Source organism: Oncorhynchus mykiss, chromosome 10 (genome assembly GCF_057628025.1).
Source record: "Oncorhynchus mykiss isolate SJ-2025 chromosome 10, ASM5762802v1, whole genome shotgun sequence".
NCBI lineage: Eukaryota > Metazoa > Chordata > Actinopteri > Salmoniformes > Salmonidae > Oncorhynchus > Oncorhynchus mykiss.
In genome coordinates this window covers 63,285,774-63,308,583 of record NC_143031.1, presented here as the reverse complement: position 1 = coordinate 63,308,583, position 22,810 = coordinate 63,285,774, and the positions used below count along the sequence as shown (strand labels likewise).

The window sequence follows — 22,810 nt, the reverse complement described above, 5'->3', positions numbered from 1 at the left end:
GCTACTAAGCTGTTTATACCGTGAGTGGAATATGACAGGAGAGTTGTGTTATGAATTTAGATAAATTTAAAAAATATACGAAATTGTATTCAAAGACGAAGGTTTTTATTCTTTACGATAAACGCACTATTGTTTTTGCTGCTGTTCTGATTCACAGGTAATGTCTACTACTGGTAACTTAAATGGCGCTTGTATCATTTGATGGCCATGTAGCGCACTTGCCTGGAGAACAAGTGTGTGACATCACTTGACTGGCAGCGCCGGGTGAGGAGGAGTAGCGGTCGGAGAGTTCACTTTGCCTTTGTGGGAGTGTTGTACTACATTACGCGAACCACTGAAGGACAAGTTGTAAGCAAAGTTAAGGATTTCAATTCGGCTGCCGTTGACAACATTCGGTTGGGATATCAAACTTTTTTTTCCGCTTGGTTGCGCGGTACTTTACTTTCCTTGTATGAAGCGACTCTAGTGTGACTCGACTGGCCCTAAAGGAATCCATATCTGGTCAAAGTATTCAACTGTCACAAAGCGGGACCCGTTCGCTATAAATAGCCCGGATAAGCAGTGGAGGAGGTACGTGCATACGAAATAACTTCTTGTTCTAGCAGAAAAGTCCTTAAATACAACATTTAACGAATAATTTGCATATAAAGATCTTTTGCCATGTCCCATGATTTAACCCAGACTGAAGCTTCAAAGTAACTGGTGTTCACTCGAAGTGTGGAAAAAACTAAAAAGTATTGTTTTACTTTGAAAGAACAATGTATTAATAATGCAAAGTTATGCGTTCTTCGTATTTTCACCCGTCATCGAATCTGCCTATGAATGACAGCTGTATAAATTCCCCACCTATCTTGTTAACCTAGGGCTTGTTAAAGAACAATCGAAGTGTACTTCATTTTAAAATAATACTAACGTATTGCAGGCCTACTACCCAATAACAAAAACCTTCGCATTATTTTGCTGCCTGGCCTGCTTTATATCAACTCCAGAAAAGGACAATTACAAGCGTTCTAAACATTAACTTATCTCCCAACTCCTCTTCTTTCTTTCCAAATATAGTATAACATTGTTTGCAGCGAACATAAGTATTATTGTATTCGATCAACTGGGAACTCTAAATAACTTTGAAAAGATTGTCAATTCAGGCATTGTTCGATAGATTTAGGTTTTAGGCCTAGGTCAACAAGTGTAGAGCTCTTGAATGTCACTTGTATTAGCCAAATGTATTACAATTTGTGCTGTATGTGGTTGACTTACCTAGCTACCTTAAGATGAGTGCACTAAGTTGCTCTGGTTAAGAACCTCTGCTAAATTATTACATATACAGTTGAAGTCAGACGTTTACATACACCTTAGCCAAATACATTTAAACTCAGCTTTTCAAAATTCCTGACATTTAATCCTCGTAAAAAATTCCCTGTTTTAGGTCAGTTAGTATCACCACTATATTTTAAGAATGTGAAATGTCAGAATAGTGATTTATTTCAGCTTTTATTTCTATCATCACATTCCCAGTGGGTCAGAAGTTTACATACACTCAATTAGTATTTGGTAGCATTGCCTTTAAATTGTTTAACTTGGGTCAAACGTTTCGGGTAGCGTTCCACAAGCTTCCCACAATAAGTTGGGTTAATTTTGGCCCATTCCTCCTGACAGAGCTGGTTTCTAGGCCTCCTTGCTTGCACACGCTTTTTCAGTTCTGCCCACAAATATTCTATAGGATTGAGATCAGGGCTTTGTGATTGCCACTCCGATACCTTTACTTTTTTGCCACAACTTTGGAAGTATGCTTGGGATCATTGTCCATTTGGAAGACCCATTTGCGATCAAGCTTTAACTTCCTGACTGATGTCTTGAGATGTTGCTTCAATTTATCTACATAATTTCCCTTTCTCATGATGCCATCTATTTTGTGAAGTGCACCAGTACCTTCTGCAGCAAAGAACCCCCACAACATAATGCTGCCACCCCTGTGCTTCACGGTTGGTATGGTGTTCTTCGGCTTGCAAGTGTAACAGTATAACTTTAGTCCGTCCCCTCGCCCTGTCCCGGGCGCGAACCAGGGACGCTCTGCACACGTCAACAGTAACCCTCGAAGCATCGTTACCCATCGCTCCACAAAAGCGGCAGCCCTTGCAGAGCAAGGGGAACAACTACTTCAAGGTCTCAGAGCGAGGGATGTCACCGATTGAAACGCTATTAGCGCGCACCACCGCTAACTAGCTAGCCATTTCACATCGGTTACACAAACCTTTCCCTTTTTCCTCCAAACATAACGATGGTCATTATGGCCAAACAGTTCTATTTTTGTTTCATCAGATCAGAGGACATTTCTCCAAAAAGTACGATCTTTGTCCCCATGTGCAGTTGCAAACTGTAGTCTGGCTTTTTTATGGCGGTTTTGGAGAAGTGGCTTCTTCCTTGCTGAGCAGCCTTTCAGGTTATGTTGATATAGGACTCGTTTTACTGTGGATATAGAAACTTTTGTACCTGTTTCCACCAGCATCTTCACAAGGTCCTTTGCTGTTGTTGTGGGATTGATTTGCACATTTCGCACCAAAGTACGTTCATCTATAGGACACAGAACACATCTCCTTCCTGAACAGTATGACTGCTGCATGGTCCATTGGTTTTTATACTTGTGTACTATTGTTTGTACAGATGAACGTGGTACCTTCAGCCATTTGGAAATTGCTCCCAAGGATGAACCAGACTTGTGGAGGTCTACAATTTTTTTTCTGAGGCTGATTTCTTTTGATTTTCCCATGATGTCAAGCAAAGAGGCACTGAGTTTGAAGGTAGGCCTTGAAATACATCCACAGGTACACCTCCAGATGCCTCAAAAATGTCAATTAGCCTATCAGAAGCTACTAAAACCATGACATCATTTTCAGGAATTTTCCAAGCTGTTTTAAGGCATAGTTAACTTAGTGTATGTAAACTTCTGACCCACTGGAATTGTGATACAGTGAATGATAAGTGAAATAATCTGTCTGTAAACAAATGTTGGAGTAATTACTTGTGTCATGCACAAAGTAGATGTCCTAACCGACTTGCCAAAACTATAGTTTGTTAACAAGAAATTTGTGGAGTGGTTGAAAAATGAGGTTTAATGACTCCAACCTAAGTGTATGTAAACTTACGACTTCAACTGTATATTAAATGTAGTACGATAACCATGAGCTAGGAAACTACGAGACACCATCATTGTGTTCATAATCATGCATTGTTACAGCAGAAACCAGGCCTCTCTATAAATATGTTCCTGTTTGCCAGCAGACTGGGAGTGACAGGGGAGCTGTTTTTATCAGCTGTTCCCCATCAGGGTTTAGGAGGCAGGCCAGGCTTCATTACTCCAATTCTGTTGCAAAGCGTTTTGTAACAGAAACCGTTTACTCCAAATGGAAAACGTTTTGCAACGAAAATGAGTTTCTATTGGACAAATTCAAGTAGGTCCTTCCCCGTTTTTGTCCTGTTTGCTTCTTAAACGGTTTCCGTTTTAAGACGTAATGAATACACCCTTGTTGAAAGAAAAGTACTGTAGGCCTATCTTCTTAAAGCAGTGGTTTCAAAATGTTTTTTTGGGGTCATGATACATGTCGTGATCCTCACCGAAAGTTAGTTGTTGTTTCTTGTTGTAAAGCCAAGTAGACTACTGTCGGAAGTTAAGTACAACGTTCTCAAATGTCTATTTTGACCCAAATGAAGATTGTAGCATTTTTTTTCCCGTGACCAATCAAGCCTGTCCCAATTTGCTCCCTCCCCCTTGCTCCTAAACCTCTGATGTTTGCAGATCTGAATTGTCTCGGTAGGTATAGGGCCTAAGCAATGTGGTGGTGAAGCTTCCACTATATTGATTAAACCTTACAGATCTGCAGACATTGGAGGGTAAGGGATGTTTCTAGCCATGCTCTGGGCTTGGGACACAACCCACAAGTAAGAACCGACCCCACCCAGCGTTTGGGGAAAAAACTCTGCCTTAAGGTATTTGGCTGAAGTGTTGTTGGACCGGCAAACAGCATTCTTAATGCATTTTAAAAATATTTGAATGGCACCAGGCACAAACATCTCTGGACATTCCAGACCGTTAAGCAACACAAGTTAGTTTCTGTAAGTCAAGGGCCCACTTTTCAGTGTTTATCCAACACAACACGTTATTGGTGTTTACCAATAGTTTCTAATCTCTAATTTCCTGGATCAATGTGGTGTTTGGATTTTGCTGGTTGGTCTGCCTTATGACTCAATAGGTCTGCCTTATGACTCAGTAGGTCTAACTGGATGTACAGTAGGTCTGCCTTATGACTCAGTAGGTCTAACTGGATGTACAGTAGGTCTGCCTTATGACTCAGTAGGTCTAACTGGATGTACAGTAGGTCTGCCTTATGACTTAGTAGGTCTAACTTGATATACAGTAGGTCTGCCTTGTGACTCAGTAGGTCTAACTGGATGTACAGTAGGTCTGCCTTATGTCTCAGTAGGTCTAACTGGATATACAGTAGGTCTGCCATGTGACTCAGTAGGTCTGCCTTATGACTCAGTAGGTCTGCCTTATGACTCAGTAGGTCTGCCTTATGACTCAGTAGGTCTAACTGGATATACAGTAGGTCTGCCTTGTGACTCAGTAGGTCTAACTGGATGTACAGTAGGTCTGCCTTATGTCTCAGTAGGTCTAACTGGATATACAGTAGGTCTGCCTTGTGACTCAGTAGGTCTAACTGGATGTACAGTAGGTCTGCCTTGTGACTCAGTAGGTCTAACTGGATGTACAGTAGGTCTGCCTTGTGACTCAGTAGGTCTAACTGGATGTACAGTAGGTCTGCCTTATGACTCAGTTAGTAGGTCTAACTGGATATACAGTAGGTCTGCCTTGTGACTCAGTAGGTCTAACTGGATGTGCAGTAGGTCTGCCTTATGTCTCAGTAGGTCTAACTGGATGTACAGTAGGTCTGCCTTATGTCTCAGTAGGTCTAACTGGATATACAGTAGGTCTGCCTTGTGACTCAGTAGGTCTAACTGGATGTGCAGTAGGTCTGCCTTATGTCTCAGTAGGTCTAACTGGATATACAGTAGGTCTGCCTTATGACTCAGTAGGTCTAACTGGATATACAGTAGGTCTGCCTTATGACTCAGTAGGTCTAACTGGATATACAGTAGGTCTGCCTTATGACTCAGTAGGTCTAACTGGATGTACAGTAGGTCTGCCTTGTGACTCAGTTAGTAGGTCTAACTGGATGTACAGTAGGTCTGCCTTATGTCTCAGTAGGTCTAACTGGATATACAGTAGGTCTGCCTTATGACTCAGTAGGTCTAACTGGATATACAGTAGGTCTGCCTTATGACTCAGTAGGTCTAACTGGATGTACAGTAGGTCTGCCTTGTGACTCAGTTAGTAGGTCTAACTGGATGTACAGTAGGTCTGCCTTATGTCTCAGTAGGTCTAACTGGATATACAGTAGGTCTGCCTTGTGACTCAGTAGGTCTAACTGGATGTACAGTAGGTCTGCCTTGTGACTCAGTAGGTCTAACTGGATGTACAGTAGGTCTGCCTTATGACTCAGTAGGTCTAACTGGATGTACAGTAGGTCTGCCTTGTGACTCAGTTAGTAGGTCTAACTGGATGTACAGTAGGTCTGCCTTATGTCTCAGTAGGTCTAACTGGATATACAGTAGGTCTGCCTTGTGACTCAGTAGGTCTAACTGGATGTACAGTAGGTCTGCCTTGTGACTCAGTAGGTCTAACTGGATGTACAGTAGGTCTGCCTTGTGACTCAGTAGGTCTAACTGGATGTACAGTAGGTCTGCCTTATGACTCAGTTAGTAGGTCTAACTGGATATACAGTAGGTCTGCCTTGTGACTCAGTAGGTCTAACTGGATGTACAGTAGGTCTGCCTTATGTCTCAGTAGGTCTAACTGGATATACAGTAGGTCTGCCTTGTGACTCAGTAGGTCTAACTGGATGTGCAGTAGGTCTGCCTTATGTCTCAGTAGGTCTAACTGGATGTACAGTAGGTCTGCCTTATGACTCAGTAGGTCTAACTGGATGTACAGTAGGTCTGCCTTATGACTCAGTTAGTAGGTCTAACTGGATGTACAGTAGGTTTGCCTTATGACTCAGTAGGTCTAACTGGATATACAGTAGGTCTGCCTTATGACTCAGTAGGTCTAACTGGATGTACAGTAGGTCTGCCTTATGTCTCAGTAGGTCTAACTGGATATACAGTAGGTCTGCCTTATGACTCAGTAGGTCTAACTGGATGTACAGTAGGTCTGCCTTGTGACTCAGTTAGTAGGTCTAACTGGATGTACAGTAGGCCTAATTTAGGATCCAGCTGGTTGACCAATCAAATCATGTTGACTAAACCTTGTCTCGTTTGTTTTTGTCGTCCACGTTCTTGCAGACTTCCTTTTGAAAACATCGCTGGGCACTTAGTTGCCTTTTTCTTTACGTTATTTGGGGAGTCGCTGGGATTCTATCGCGCTGCCATGTCCACCTCCTATAAGAAGGAAGTAGTGAACTACAGGGACGTGGACGAGGATGAACTACTGAAGAAACTCTCAGAGGAAGAGCTACAGAGGCTGGAGGATGAGCTGGAGGAGTTAGATCCCGACGTAAGTCTTAAACGCTGATCATCTTGGTGTGTGTGTGTCTTGGTTATCTGGAGCTCGATCCCAACGCAATCTAGAACATGTATCTTTTAACGAGCTCAACAGAGATGAGAGGTCGGTAGCAGGATAGTGCATTAAATCACGCTATCACGTAAAAAAATCTAGGACTACAAAAGGATCCTTAAATCAAACATGCAACCCTCTATACAGTAGATCATGGTATAACGCTCAGATATTAAGGTTTACAGGTGTACCAGAGCCCTGGATTAAAGTAGCTCACTATATAAGCATTAGGGTGACATCTGAGAGACGTGGAGAATCTCAATTGCGTCCTCTCGCCTCACCTCCTCAAAACCCATTGGAGGAGATGGTCTGAGGGGCGGGACCTCTGGCTTTCTCATCCAATGGGTTTTAAGATGGAAGCGAGGATGTGAGGAATTTGCAATTGAGATTCTCCCAAAGACTAAGACTGACAAATGACACTCAAACCAACTTGGTCAGGAGGAGATCTCAGCTGGAAGCGTTGTTGGATGACAACGTTGCGCAAGTCGGTCAGATTGATTTCGGATTTCATTACTGACATTTTTTCCTTTAACCTTTTGACATTCTTATAGGGCACCAACATATTCACCTGTCTTATCACGTTGATAACATAAATTAGCCTATATATCATCTCCCTGTATATTCAATTCAATATGCAGTTCTAGGTCTAAACAATACAGTGATCCTCAAACCAACTTCCAAAACCAACTTCCCAGGGAAAGTTGAGAAAAACAGCAACTTCTCAGAGTTTAGACCTCATCTGTTATTTATAATATATGTTAGGTAATGCCTATCATATATTTATAATACTGTGTGATGCGGCGGTGCTTGACTTCATATTTATTCATAAGTAGCTCTTCCATCGAGGTGTTGACGACACAAGCTGTAATAGGGTTATGATGAATGGTCGACGGCTCACAACAAGTCTGGATGCTTAAAATACCAGGAGAGCCAGCCCATGCTTAGAGGTGTGTGTGTGTGTGTGTGTGTGTGTGTGTGTGTGTGTGTGTGTGTGTGTGTGGGGGTGGGTGGGTGGGTGGGTGGGTGGGTGGGTGGTGCTTGTCGTCTTTCCTTGACTTTTGACGATAGCATCCAGATCTCCCACAGAGCCACGTTAAAGAGTTAAACTGATATGTCAGGTATAAATACTACAGGTATAAATAATACAGGTATAAATACTACGCTGTCTGTAAGTGGCCAGTGCACTAATAGGTGCTGAAAGCTAAGACAAGATATTGGTCTATCGCTATAATATGGACCTGGTTTAGCGTGCTGCGGTCTAAGAATAGCTATCTGGGTCTGGGAACTGCCTTTGTTATTTCTGTTAGTGTTATTTTAACACAGTTAGTGATGGTGTGTGTGTCCTTTCACTGTTACATTCGGCTATCCCACGAGAGTGGATGAAAAATGTAGTGTATAAACAAGTGCAATCCCACCCATTGCTATAATTATTGGCCAATGACAATCCTTCCCTGTGGTTAGAATACCCTCTTACCTAGTGTAAGTACAACCCGTTGTTAACATTATCGGCCAATGATAAATCCTTCCTGTCTTTAGAATGCCCTGTTGCCGGCCGGGATGAGGCAGAAGGATCAGACCAAGAAGGCGCCGACCGGAACCTTCCAGAGAGAGAACCTGGTAGCCCACCTGGAGAAGCAGGCCAAGGAACACCCTGACAAGGAGGACCTGGTTCCGTTCACTGGAGAGAAGAGAGGTATGACCGCAGTTCCCAGCATGATAGAATACCACTATAGGCCTGTGCTTCACTGGAGAGAAGAGAGGTAGGACCCTCTGCTGTGCCGACCCCCAACCAGGGTTGGGGTCAGTTCTATTTCAATTCAGTCAAGATAGTAATCTAAAAAGTAATCTAAAATTCCATGTTTCCTCATTGAGAAGTGTGGTAGGAGCCCAGTTTCATTTTGGTTCATACTCCAGATAGGTTTTACCAATATGGCATAATCTCCACTTGTGGGGTGTATCCATCCCCCTATCGGCCCGCAGCATACCACCCTGCATCCCACTACTGGCTTGCTTCTGACGATAAGCAGGGTTGGTCCCTAGATGGGAGACCAGATGCTGCTGGAAGTGGTGTTGGAGAGCCAGTAGGAGACAATCTTTCCTTTCCTGGTCTAAAAAAAAGATCCCAATGCCCCAGGGCAATGATTGGAGACATTGCCCTGTGTGGGGTGCTGTCTTTCGGATGGGACGTTAAACTGGTGTTCTGACGCTCTGTGGTCACTAAAGATCCCATTGCACTTAACGTAAGAGTAGGGGTCCTGGCTAAATGCCAAATCTGGCCCTCATACCATCACGGTCACCTAATCATCCCCAGCTTACAACTGGCTCACTCATCCCCCCCTCTTCTCCCCTGTAACTATTCCTCAGGTTGTTGCTGTAAATGAGAATGTGTTCTCAGTCAACTTACCTGGTAAAATAAGGGTTACATATTGTTTACATGAAATCCTGTCAGATCTATGAACAGAAGGGATAGGGGATAGGGTCTAGCTTGGCTAGGAGAAGTGGCTGGAGGCCAACATGGACCGTGGCCAGGGACATGCAAGCTGTGATAATAACCTTGTGAGGTGAACCCTACTGTCAGCGTGCCGAGATACTAATACTTTCAGAACATTACAGCCATGTAACTACAGGCCTAAAGTCCTACATCCAACAGGACCAATCAGTGGTCTCAGACAATAGCTCGTTCCAGGAAACTGGACCCAGTCGCAAGCCAGTCTGTATGCTGGTTCATCTGTTCTTGCATCTGTCTGGACATATCCAGCTACGAAACTGCCTGAGCTGAGTCTGCCTATCTATCAGACCAATTATGATCTCAGACAGCCTAGTTCTGGGAAACTGGGCCAGCCGCAACAGAGTCCTCTAGTTTGTCCTTCCTTACATCTGGACGTATCCAGGTAGAAAGCAGGGCCTGGTGCCAGCTGACTCATCCCAGATCCACTCAGGTGTAGATGTAGCCTGCTGGGTATCAGCCTGTCTTTATGTGTGTCCGCCAGACAGCGTACCGTCTGGGGGGATCAGTTTTAGCGAGGTAAGGCCCGCAATCTCTAATCTTGATCACATAAGGAGTATTATTTGGGATGCAAGGTGATTTGTAGATCACTGATTCTGTGCAGTCGATCTCAAACACTCAAGCAAGTGTCTCAGCCAAGCCTGATAGGTGACAGGTACCGACCAACCACAGAGACGAACATCCTGCTACATCCTGGCACCCAGCAGCTAGCCTGAAGTTGAGGTGACTTTCCAGTTGAAAGTTGGAACGGCTCCACTGGTTCCATTGGTTCGTCAGACCCCAGAACAGATCATCCAGGCTACAATCAAGGCCAGCAGGACAGACACTGCTGTAGCTGATCCTGGACCTGTGACGGCTATGAATAAGACCTCAGACCTTGTATTCATAAAGTGTCTCAGAATAGGAGTGCTGATCTATGATCGGTTTAGCAGTTTAGATCCAAATGAATATGATTACATGGACAGGGAAGAACCTGATCCTACATCAGATACATATGGCCCCTGATCTAACGGTGGACTGTGGTCACGTCCCAACTCTCTTATCCCAAACTCTGCACTTGCACACTTCCCGTTATGGATCAACTCCCATCCAGCCAACGATTCCTTCCATGACAGGGAGTGTGCAAGACAAGTGCACAGTCTGCAAACTTTGGGAGAACGGTCGATAATTGGACCAAACACACAGCCTGTCACTGCAGCCTTCCTCCCCTCAGTGTTCATTCCCATAATCCTGTTGGCCGGGGCAGCGCGACGCGGGGCGCTACATGTCAGACGTGGCTGGGTAAAACTCGAGAAGGTCTTCACGAACCGGCTCAAAGCCCGTAACAAAGGGAGACAACGTGGAGATAAGGAGTAACAAAATATATATTTATTAACTAAAGCAACTAAGGAAAATATACAATGATGTGTGTAATCAGTAATCAGTAGCGTAAGTGAGTGTTGCGTGCATGAATGTGATAATGCAGGGTGTTGAAGGGTGCCAAAGCAAACAAACAAAAGGCCACCAAGAACCACAACACAATCTACAAAGGTGTCTGCATGGAGAGAGTCTCTTCCATGAATGTGGAAGAGGTCTATTTATCCTGGGAGACACCTGGCCCAGGTGTTTCCCATGAAGCTGACGACCCTCCCAACTCCGCCCACCGGCATCCTAATAAGGAAACAAGAACAAAGACAGAATACAGCAGACAGAGTGGGAGGGTCGTCACATTCCCCCCCATAAAACCGGGGACCAACAAGGACCCCGGAACAACATACCAGCCTCTGCGTCCCAAATTGACACAGCCTCTGCGTCCCAAATTGACACAGTCTCTGCGTCCCAAATTGACACAGCCTCTGCGTCCCAAATTGACACAGCCTCTGCGTCCCAAATTGACACAGCCCTGCGTCCCAAATTGACACAGCCTCTGCGTCCCAAATTGACACAGCCTCTGCGTCCCAAATTGGTGAGGGGTTATGTGTTCACACCTCCACCTGCGCCAGCCAACCTCCTCCTCCCCAGACCTCAGCAACCTTTGCGCATAGGAAGCAGTATTTAAGAGGAAAGAAGAACACAAGACCAGGAGGGACTCATATTCGGTTATGAGTTTCGGTCTGCGTAATGCACCTGCGACTTTTCAGCGACTTATGAACAGGGTTGTTGCCGGTCTGACCGGGTGCGCTGTTTATTTGGACGATGTAGTGATATATGCAGATACTTGGGAAGAACATCTGTCCCGTATTCAAGCCTTGTTCGAGCGTCTGGCTGCGGCTCGCCTCACAATCAATCTGGCTAAATGTGAGTTTGCTCAGGCAACCGTTGCATACCTTGGAAAAGTGGTTGGGCAGGGTGAAGTGCGTCCTGTTCGGGCGAAAGTGGTGGCTATTGATGCTTTTCCATCACCAACTACTAAAAAGGAACTGATGCGTTTCTTGGGCATGATTGGTTATTACCGTAGTTTTTGTAGTAACTTCTCTACTGTGGTCGCTCCCTTGACCGATATGCTGAAAGCTAAGGCTGTTTACGTTTGGTCTACTCGTTGTCAACACGCTTTTGAAGAGGCAAAGAGGTTGCTTACCTCAACTCCGGTGCTGGCTGCTCCTCGCATGGATTTGTCATTTACCTTGCAGGTGGATGCTAGTCATGTGGGAATCATTCCATCTCGATGTGCGGCACATCAGGGGATCTGAAAACGTGATTGCTGATGCGCTCTCTCGTGCACCCTGCTCCTAAATGTTTACGGGACTGACCATTGCTTCCTATTGTCATGTTCTCTCTGTCCTGTCTGCTCCCTCCTGGTCTTGTTTTCTTCGTTCCTCTTAAATGTTGCTTCCTGTGCGAAGGTTGCTGAGGTTTGGGGAGGAGGTTGGCTGGGGCAAATTGTAAGTGTAAACACATAACCCCTCACCAATTTGGGACTGCAGGGGCTGGTATGTTGTTCCGGGGTCCTTGTTGGTCCCCGGTTTTATGGGGGGGAATGTGACGACCCTCCCACTCTGTCTGCCGTATTTTGTCTTTGTTCTTGTTTCCTTCCTTATTAGGATGCCGGTGGGCGGAGTTGAGAGGGTCGTCAGCTACATGGGAAACACCTGGGCCCAGGTGTTTCCCAGGATAAATACACCCCTTCCCCATTCATGGAGGAGACTCTCTCCATGCAGACATTTGTAGATTGTGTTGTGGTTCTTGTTGACTTTTTGTTTGTTTGCTTTGGCACCTTTCAACACCCTGCATTATCACATTCATGCATGCAAAACACTCACTTACGCTACTGATTACTGATTACACACATCATTGTATATTTTCCTTAGTTGCTTTAGTTAATAAATATCTTTTGTTACTCCTTATCTCCACGTTGTCTCCCTTTGTTACGGGCTTTGAGCCGGTTCGTGACAAGTCTGTCCCGACAGGCTGCCTGGCTTTTGACAGCTCACTCTGAGTGACGATATGAAAAGCGCCCAGTGACGTAATGTGATATTGCATACCAGCCTTGTATTTGCCATTGTCGGTCGGTGTAACGTAGATGGGAAAACAAAATGGAAGTTTTCCTCACAGAGCGTACGGTCATGTTCACTGTGTAATGGTAGTTGGCTACTATTGGGTAATGATCTGTCGATTTCACTATCGGGGTATTGATGTTTCTGCTTTCCTGCAGTCAAATTACCAATTAAAAAATGGAATTAGAAACGAGCTGGTATAGTAGTGGGATGGTAGTAATAAATATATCAAATCAATCAAATGTATTTTATGAAGCCCTTTTTACATGAACAGTTGTCATCAAGTGCTTTACAGATTCCCGGCCCAAAACCCCAAACGGCAAGCAATGCAGATGTAGAAGCACGGTGGCTAGGGAAACACTCCCTAGAAAGGCAGGAACCAGGAAGAAACCTAGAGCGGAACCAGGCTCTGAGATGTGTCCAGTCCTTTTCTGGCTGAGATGAATAGTGGCATGTACTGTGTTAACGATTGTCCTCTATCTTCCAGGTAAAGTCTTTATACCTAAGAAGGTGGTGGACCCCATCATGGAGAACGTAACTCTGGAGCCAGAGTTGGAGGAGGCACTGGCCAACGCCAGCGACGCTGAGATCTGCGACATTGCCGGTAGAAAGACACGCACCTTCACGTGCGCACACCCATTTACAGACCGACATCTTTTCTGTTATCACCGTTCCTGTTTTATTTCCAGTCGATTCACCTTCTTCAGCGAATAAGTTTAAATCCACGCTAACCAAACAGTCACTTGAGAACGATCCCGGACACAAAATCAGCTTTGCGGTTCACTCCTCCGTCAGTAACGTCCTCCTTTCCTCTCTAACTCTCCTCTGTCCCGTCTAGTGATCCCACCCTTCTTCTCCTCCTTCTCCCTGTTCCCCCTCCATATCCTGTCATCGTCATCACCCCTTCCATTGCTGCTCCTCACTGCTGTTGGACACCATGGTTGCCCTCTCTCTGGGCTTTGTGACAAGCAGCCGCGGTATTTGCCAGCCCACACACTAGCTAGGGCCGGGACGATAGCAGTAGTCGTTGGCATCGTGGGCAAGGGAAACAGAAACACGAAGCGAATGTAACTTCTTTAGGAAGACAGACCTAATGTTGGAAACAAACCTCATTATATTGTCATCCAGAGTCTTATTTATTTATTTATTTTCCAAGCTATAGCACATGAAATGTTATATACAACAGGTTTTTTTAAAGGACCAAAGAGTTTGGAATGCTTCGTGTTTTCATTTTTGCCTCGGTGCTCCTGGTTCATATATTGCAATCGTCCCGGCCCTAACACTAGCTGCACGTTATATGGCCTGTATTTCTCTCCGCTTCACTAACTGTTAGTGTTAATTAGTGACAAGTGGTTTGCTTGCCAGCGTTTGTTTTGGTCCTCCCAGACATAGCCAATGGTTTGTAATTAATCCACAGCCTGCTCATGATGAGTTTCCAACTAACTCTTCACGGCTGCTTAAAATGGACCGCTCGTTCTCCGTTGTTTATCTCAAAGATAACTAACTGTTCTCACACTCTCTGTCATGCTGACAGATGAAAATAATACACTTGCTTCTTTTTTCGTTGCTTTTCTGCTGAACTGCCCTCTGTTCACTCTCATTTTGTTCATTTGTACTGGCTCCAAGTCATCTACGGTGGTCCAGAAAGCACATTTTTATTCGAGTTTTCCCATCAAACTGGACACAAGATAAAACTAAAGCGCTTTTCAAAAACACAAGGACTCTGTACAGCAAAAGAGGGGGGGGGGAAGCAAAGAGAAAACATTTAAAACTAAGATTAAAATGAAAGCTAAAACAGGGATGTTTGCAATAATCAAGAACATATTGACTAGTCAAGCATGTTCCTGCGATTCATGTGGCAGTAGAGGCCATCCAAGACGGGGAGAATAATGTCTGCATTGTGTGACGTCTGCAACAGTGACACAATGCTATTTAAACCATGTGTTTAATAATGACTTGCAGACGCTGGCATCGACGCACGTGTTGTTCTTTTGTATGTCTGGCTATGACAGGGACGACTATCTACTGCTGTGTGTGAGATGTTTTGCCAGCCGATAGTTTGGCTTGGATGTTTGCGAGTTTGAACAAGGCAGCTCTCAAGGCCCACTTGTGGGTGTCCTGTCGGCTATCTTAGCCAAGTAAACACAATGTGCCGAACTAAGGAGAGCGTTGGCACTCACACCCACGTCAACTCTTCAGTGTTTATCCTTCAGTGTTCACGTCATTTGACACAATGTATACTCTCTCTCCCTGTCTCTGTTCCCCCTCTCTCTCTCTCTCTCTCTCTCTCTCTCTCTCCTTTGTTTCTCTCTACTTTATTTTTCTCTCTCACTCCATCTCTCCCTCCTTCTCTCTCCACATCTCTCACTTAATTTTTCTTTCCCGTTCTCTCTCTCGCTCCTTTTGTCCGTCTCTCCATCTCTTCTCTTCCCTCCCTCCAGCCATTTTGGGAATGCACACTCTGATGAGTAACCAGCAGTACTACGAGGCTTTGGCCAGCAGCAATATAGTCAACAAACAAGGCCTTAACAGTAAGTGTGTGTGTGTGTGTGTGTGTGTGTGTGTGTGTGTGTGTGTGTGTGTGTGTGTGTGTGTGTGTGTGTGTGTGTGTGTGTGTGTGTGTGTGTGTGTGTGTGTGTGTGTGTGTGTGTGTCCCTCCTGTAAGTGCCAAAGTTTTCAGGCATGGTTTTAACGATGATTTATCTGTTTATCCTACCATGTATTGTACTTATTAGGGGTTTTGTTTTTCAAGTGGATTTAATAAAGAGTGGCACCAAAGCGTCCGTGTTTCAGACAGTTCAGGGAAGTTAAAAATCAAACATGAACAGAACCAACGTCAAAGGTTCAAAGAGAACTGGACAAAAATGTTCCTGTTTCCTGACTTTTACAGTCGTCCGTTGCAACCTTTCTGACGTTAAATAATATAATGTAAAGACATTCAGCCAAACAAACTAAGTGCTGCAAATCATATTTGTTTCTTTCAACGCCTCGAGTGCCATTGTTATTACTGATTTACATGATATAGGTATTGTTACTAACATATTTTCCTGTAGGCGTTATCCAGTGTACTCAGTATAAGCCTGTGCCTGATGAGCAGCCCAACTCTACTGACGTGGAGGAGACGCTGTTGAGGATGCAGAGGAACGACCCTGACCTGCTGGAGGTCAACCTTAACAACATCAAGGTGCTACATTATATTGATTCACATGCACAAGTCAGTATAATTGATTTATATGATGTCCTCCTACCATAAACATTTGTACATTTTTTTTTGTTGTCATTTAGCAGACGATCTTATCCGATTTACAATAGTTAGTGCATAGTTAGTAGTTAGTGCATACAACTTTTTGTTGTACTGGTCCCCCCCGTGGGAATCGGACTCACAACCCTGGCATTGCAAGTGCCATGCTCTACCAACCGAGCCACACGGGACCCCCATAGGAGACACACATGTACCACACTATTCTCAGTCTGACTTCAAGAGGTCAGGGCAAACCTCTACCCTGGAGTCAACATTTGATTTAGGTTATTCTCCAGTCTTTTCAAATGCATTTGTAGTCAGTCCGATTTAAACAGTGGCACGTGTGTGTGTGGCTTTATTGATTTGAAGCCTCTTGTGTTCCAGAACATTCCAGTGAAGACGCTGAAGGCCTATGCAGACGCCCTGACGGAGAACACTGCAGTGGAACGCTTCAGCCTCGTGGGAACCAGGAGTAATGATCCCGTAGCCTTTGTGAGTATTGCTGTTGTGTCTGGAGCAAATCCCCTACACGCATACTGTAACAGTTACATCAGACGATGTGAATGTACACATCTCCAAGTCTTCATTCGAAGTCATCTCCATCTGGAAATTCAGGTTAAAAAACAAAATGGCCTCCCATGGCCTTGATACCTGGGCCTGTGGCCTGGTCAAAAATATAGATGGGGGGAAAATGATGGCATTTCAGATATGGGTTTAATTATAGCCCGTATAAATATACTGTCCCCATTTGCTGTGTCTCAGGCTCTGGCAGAGATGCTGAAGGGGAACACCACACTGAAGAGTCTGAACATAGAATCCAACTTCATCACAGGGACGGGTATCCTGGCTCTCATCGCCTCACTGCAGTCCAACACAACCCTGCAGGAACTCAAGATCGACAACCAGGTACAATAAAATACAGCACAATCGTTATTGGTACATTCTACTGACAGACAGTGTAAAGGAGGCCTGGGTCCATTCTACTGACAGACAATATAAAGGAGGCCTGGGTCCATTCTACTGACAGACAGTGTAAAGGAGGCCTGGGTCCATTCTACTGACAGACAATATAAAGGAGGCCTGGGTCCATTCTACTGACAGACAATATAAAGGAGGCCTGGGTCCATTCTACTGACAGGCAGTGTAAAGGAGGCCTGGGTCCATTCTACTGACAGACAGTGTAAAGGAGGCCTGGGTCCATTCTACTGACAGACAATATAAAGGAGGCCTGGGTCCATTCTACTGACAGACAGTGTAAAGGAGGCCTGGGTCCATTCTACTGACAGACAATATAAAGGAGGCCTGGGTCCATTCTACTGACAGACAATATAAAGGAGGCCTGGGTCCATTCTACTGACAGACAGTGTAAAGGAGGCCTGGGTCCATTCTACTGACAGACAATATAAAGGAGGCCTGGGTCCATTCTACTGACAGACAATGTAAAGGAGGCCTGGGTCCATTCTACTGACAGACAGTATAAAGGAGGCCTGGATCCATTCTACTGACAGACAATATAAAGGAGGCCTGGGTCCATTCTACTGACAGACAGTGTAAAGGAGGCCTGGGTCCATTCTACTGACAGACAGTGTAAAGGAGGCCTGGGTCCATTCTACTGACAGACAGTGTAAAGGAGGCCTGGCCTTTTCTATGGAAAACATTTTGTGAAAATCCCAATGAAATCACGGTATTTATTTTGTCCTGGTTTCATGAGGAATCACCCTATTTTTGCTGTCACAGTGCCCAGCCCAGCCAGTTACAATAAGACATCACAAGGACCACTTGAGTCTACTGTTTCAACAGGGTCAGATTGTAAAAAGCTAATCACTCAATTGATTCATTGTGGTGTGATATTGGTGCTAATGCCAAAACTTAGTAGCCGTTATTCCTTCCCAGTGGGCAAAACTGGTTGAAAGGACATCCTTGCAACCTGATTAACCAGATTGCAGCCAAAACTGGTTGAAATCTGGTTGTTGCAATGCCCTCATTTCAACCAGTTTTGCCCACGCTGGGCTACCTCTTGCCAGTGAATCATTTTTTCCTAACATAAACTGTGCTGAATCTCTTTGATTCCGTAAGGTTTTATATTTAGACACATGACTAACAACTTCGCCTCCATTTATTAATTGTGCTGAGTCATGGACAAGCTGGTTGAAATGACTCCATTTTACAACCAGAAAAGGCTGCATTGTAACCAGTTATTTCAAACAGGACATTGGAAAATCACCTAGGTTCACTGGTTTACATGACGTAATGTCTGGTTGTAAATTGGTTTGTAATGGCGTCATTTCAACCAGTTTTACTCGATGGGTGATTCCTTCTATGTCCAGTTTTTACCCCAATTATTTAAGCTGTCCATCTGACAGAGCAGACAGGCTCAATCAAAAGCTCAATTTGTAAGGAAACAAATGCTATTTCAATCGAGGTCTGATTCCCCCGCTCCCCTTCCTCCAGAGCCAACCGCTAGGTAACAAGGTGGAGATGGAGATAGCCAGCATGCTGGAGAAGAACACCACGTTGTTGAAGTTTGGCTACCACTTTACCCAGCAGGGCCCCAGGCTGAGGGGCTCCAACGCCATGATGAACAACAACGACCTGGGTGAGATGATGGTTATGCTAATGCTAATGCTAACAACCTGGCTGAGATGGAGGTTCTGCTCGAGCTGAAGCAAACAACCTGACTGAGATGGAAGTTCTGCTAGCCCTAATGCTAACAAGATTGAGAGTGAGATTGAGGTTCAAAGACTAACTCACTCACTCACAATAGATTAAAATCGCTCTGTTATAATCACTGTTTCTCTCCCATCGACACTCACAATCTTTGAGATGTTTACTCACTCACTCACTCACTCACTCCATTTTCCAAAACAACGTTGAACTAATAAAACCTGCTAGAGAAGGTGCAGAGCATGCGTCAGATGTAATTCCAGACCCAGTAGTAATCCATCTTAATTCACCATCACTGTTTAACGTAACTAAATAATGGGAGGAGCCAAGCCAATCACAATGCTCGGCTGTTTGGATCCCTTCCTGGAAGATGACATCACTAGAACTAAAGTGGTGCTCCAGTGAAACGCTCCCAGACTTCCCAGTGTGATCCCTCACAACAGCTGAGACACCACTAGAGACATGGGCTGCGTCCCAAGTGGCACCCTATTCCCTTTTTATAGGCACCCTATTCCATTTATAGTTCACTAACCTGTACAGTAGGGCTCTGGTGAAGAGTAGTGCACTATATAGGGAACAGGATGCCATTTGGGAAGTGCCCTCAAATGGGTCTATTCAGGGACTTGTGTTGTTGCCTGGCTACCCAGACTCCTTACTCTGGCCAAACGCTGTGCCGCTCCACGCTGTAGGACGTTCCTTATTTCTCCTCAATGAGTCTGGATCTGAGTAGTTCCCCGACCCATCACTGAATGCAAACACATTCGGGGCCGTCTGATTGGTCCAGAAACCCATGGGTTGGGCAGGAGCCAGGACACAGTTGGGTAAAGTGGCGGTTTGAAAATTCATCATTGGTTTGGATAATCTGATTGGTTAGAGACGATCCAATCGGTGATGACTTTGTTTAGTGCAACGTCCATCATCACCGCAAACGACTTCAGTGACGGCAGTCTCGGACTAAAGTCTATAGCGAACGACAGAGCAGCGGGAGAACTTAGTGTGAGTCATCGGGCTACATGTTTTGGGGTCCAGAACACATGATCAAAGACATGTCAGGTCTTGTACAAAAGGCTGTAAAAAAATAAGAGATGGTCTTGTACTAATCTCTTGGAACGAAATGATTGACCTAGTTTGCGCACCGACATCAGTGTGTCATCGGGTTGTTTTGCATCACGATGACATTTCTCTTGAACACAGCATGGTACCAGTTCTATCTACTCGGTGACTCTTCCACCAAAGATGTGCATGAGCCGCTCTCGTCTTGGTCACTCATAGTGCTTGTATGTGTGTGTGTGTGTGTGTGTGTGTGTGTGTGTGTGTGTGTGTGTGTGTGTGTTTACCACTGTTGTGTTGCAGCTCGGGTAATCCGATCCGATCATCACTCGGACGGTTCCTTTACTCTCACTCTGTCCGTGCCGGAACTGGAGAGGGCATTTGGTAAAAAGTTCAAGCCGAAACTCACCAAGCCCAAGACCAAGAAAGTAAAGACAGCCGTTGTGTCCTCGTCCTACCTCTTCAGCCTTCTCTTGCTTCTTTTCCTTGAGTTCTACCCACAACTCCCTGCGTTGTGCCTTCCATTCCTCCTCATCATCTCTCGTCATCTCTTCTTCCCAACAGTGGCAGATCTGGCTATCTTTCTCCAGTAGCTCTTGAGTTCTTAAGTGGGTCGTCACTGTAGGACTGATTGCTTAAGGGCTTTTTGCAGTTAGAGCTATTTTATTCTAAACTGCCTCTTACAAACCTTTGGAACAGGTTTTTTTCTGCTTTCTTTCAAGCTGCTTTTCTTACTTCAAACTCTTCCTTCATTGCCATTCCTTTGAGTCAAGTATTTGTTGTGTTTGAATAAAACGTGATTTTACCGAAGACACAGATATGTTTTAATAGTTGGTCTAATTTCTATTTTTTCTTCTCTGACAACAGTAAGAAAGAGAAGGCTTGAAGGCGGTCCCATCTTCCCCAAGTGTCGGACAAGCGTGTAGCGCCGCCAGGCGCTGCCCGGCCCCGCCCAGCCCCGTATTCAGCCAGACGCCCTCCGACAGATATCCCATCAACCCCTGCTTTCCCCAACCCTAACCTCGACCCCTCCGCGATGACCGGAATCGTTCCAATTCGAATGTCAGGGCCGTTGGCAAACCTTGTTCCTACTGTGGCATGGAGTTGATCTACTATTGTACTATTGTTTCTCTCACAGTTTTCTACTGATATTGGTTTAGATATCTTCGGTAATTATATTATCTGGTAATTGTGACATAGAGAAGCCGCCCACCTATTCAGAAAGTATTTATTTTGTTGTTAGTTTGTTTACTGGAGATGAACTTGTGGTGGTGGAAGATTAAATGGTGTTACAACCATAATGTATATTGTACCACGTGCCATGGGCAACAGGTAGCCTAGTGGTTAAGAGCGTTGGGCCAGTAACCGAAAGGTCGCTGGTTCAAATCCCTGAGCCGACTAGGTGGGGGGAAAATCTGCCAATTTGCCCTTGAGCAAGGCACTTCACCCTAATTGCTCCAGTAAGTCACTCTGGATAAGAGCGTCTTCTAAATGATTCAAATGTCAATGACTTAACTTGGTTATGACGTTAGTACCACATTATGTATTTCAGCATTTCGCAACCACTTACCGTAACGTTTTTCAGTGTGAGGTTCATATAAGATACGTTTTTAGTCTGCAACTCACACTGTCTGTAAGCAAAGGCACATAACGGTTACATAGAAGCTATGTTCAGAGGAATTGTTGCAGATTTAAAAACACTTTGGGGTGTAAAGTTGTTTGTTTGTCCAAGTTTACCCCATGGAGACAGCCACTAGAAGCTGGTCCTAGATCAGTTTGTCCGCTATTGTGTAAATTCTGTAGTATTACTGATCTCAAGTCAGTTTAAGTCTTCTCAGTCAAACCTTACACAGAGAGAGGTTGCTACTAAGCGTTGGTTCTAGATCAGTTTTGTGACGAAGTCGATATCTGCTACGATCCTTTATTGATGTCACTTGTTAAATCCACTTCAGATCAGTGCAGATGAAGGGGTGGAGACAGGTTAAGTAAGGATTTTGAAGCCTTGAGACAATTGAGACGTGGATTGTGTATGTGTACCATTCAGAGGGTGAATGGGCAAGACAAAAGATTTAAGTGCCTTTGAACGGGGTATGGTAGTAGGTGCCAGGTGCACCGGTTTGAGTGTGTCAAGAACTGCAACGCTGCTGGGGTTTTCACGCTCAACAGTTTCCCTTGTGTACCACCCAAAGGACATCAAGCCAACTTGACACAACTGTGGGAAATATTTGAGTCAACATGGGCCAGCATCCCTGTGGAACGCTTTCGACACCTTGTAGAGTCCACGCCCTGACCGATTGAGGCTGTTCTGAGGGCAAAAGGGGGTCAAACTCATAAGGAAGGTGTTCCTAATATTTTGTACACTCAGTGTATATTAGAAGTTTGTTCACAAGTGTATTGGTCACTGATGGACAAACTGATCTAGGACCATCTCTTAGTGGCTGTCTCTATGAGGGTGGGTTGACTGAATCAGTACTTACACCCGGCAGATGTGATGACTTGTCATCATGGCAAGTTATGATCGATTATGTTAAATTATTACTTGAGTTACACAGTAAAGGGAGTTGCAGCATTCCCCCCTCCCCTTTTTCCAGTTACACTGGTAGAAATGCTCTTAGTTGAATGAGTCTGCAACCCAAAAAGTGTGCAAACTAAGAATTCACTGTCATCACTGTAGCCTATCAAAGCCCAAGAAAAAGCATGAAGACAAACGACTTTTCCTGCCTGTTGTAAGGTCCTATGAGATTATTCCTTAATGAACACTCCTTCTGGTATTGTTGCTATGTGGCCGGGTGTCAGGGGAGCACTGATGACTAAATTCAATATCCTATCATTAAATCCATGTAAAATAAACAATATATATTATATTGGATGAAGGATGGATGAGGGGGATTACGTGCCCCCTCAGATTCAAAGAGCATCACGCTCCTGATTAGGTATATTACTGTATGGTCAAAAGGGACAACTATGGTGTGTACAACAACCCATCCCCGTATGAACTACTGCTGAATATGACTGTGTTCTCCTTGCCCTAGCCTGGCTGTTGTTTATTCTCTACAGTATTTGCTTGAGTATTGAGTATGTTTTTGTTAGATAGTTCACATTATTGTTGTTTTTTTGTTCATGGATAAATCGGGTTTGAAAGTATTGTGTACTGTGATATTTGTACTATTTTTACAGTTCTGGGCCTATGCACCAAACCACATATA

General features: G+C 44.6%; 1 protein-coding gene across 4 annotated transcripts; it reads left to right on the top strand.

The window, feature by feature from the left end:
* Positions 1 to 216: 216 nt before the first annotated feature.
* LOC110534458 (tropomodulin-1) lies at positions 217 to 22,746 on the top strand. 4 transcript variants are annotated; one of them, XM_036933594.2, is made up of 11 exons: positions 225 to 570; positions 6,400 to 6,610; positions 8,207 to 8,363; positions 13,137 to 13,253; positions 15,091 to 15,180; positions 15,703 to 15,833; positions 16,275 to 16,382; positions 16,653 to 16,796; positions 18,342 to 18,486; positions 19,908 to 20,032; positions 20,472 to 22,746. In XM_036933594.2, exons 2-11 carry the CDS (start codon positions 6,485 to 6,487, stop codon positions 20,472 to 20,474), a joined length of 1,146 nt encoding a protein of 381 aa, XP_036789489.1. In that variant the 5' UTR covers positions 225 to 570; positions 6,400 to 6,484; the 3' UTR covers positions 20,475 to 22,746. The 4 variants fall into 4 exon arrangements, with proteins under 4 accessions (XP_036789491.1, XP_036789489.1, XP_090043531.1 ...); XM_036933596.2 differs by lacking the exon at positions 19,908 to 20,032 and having other exon boundaries at positions 217 to 570; XM_090187405.1 differs by lacking the exon at positions 19,908 to 20,032 and having other exon boundaries at positions 260 to 570; positions 13,137 to 13,626.
* The last annotated feature ends 64 nt before the right edge of the window (positions 22,747 to 22,810 follow it).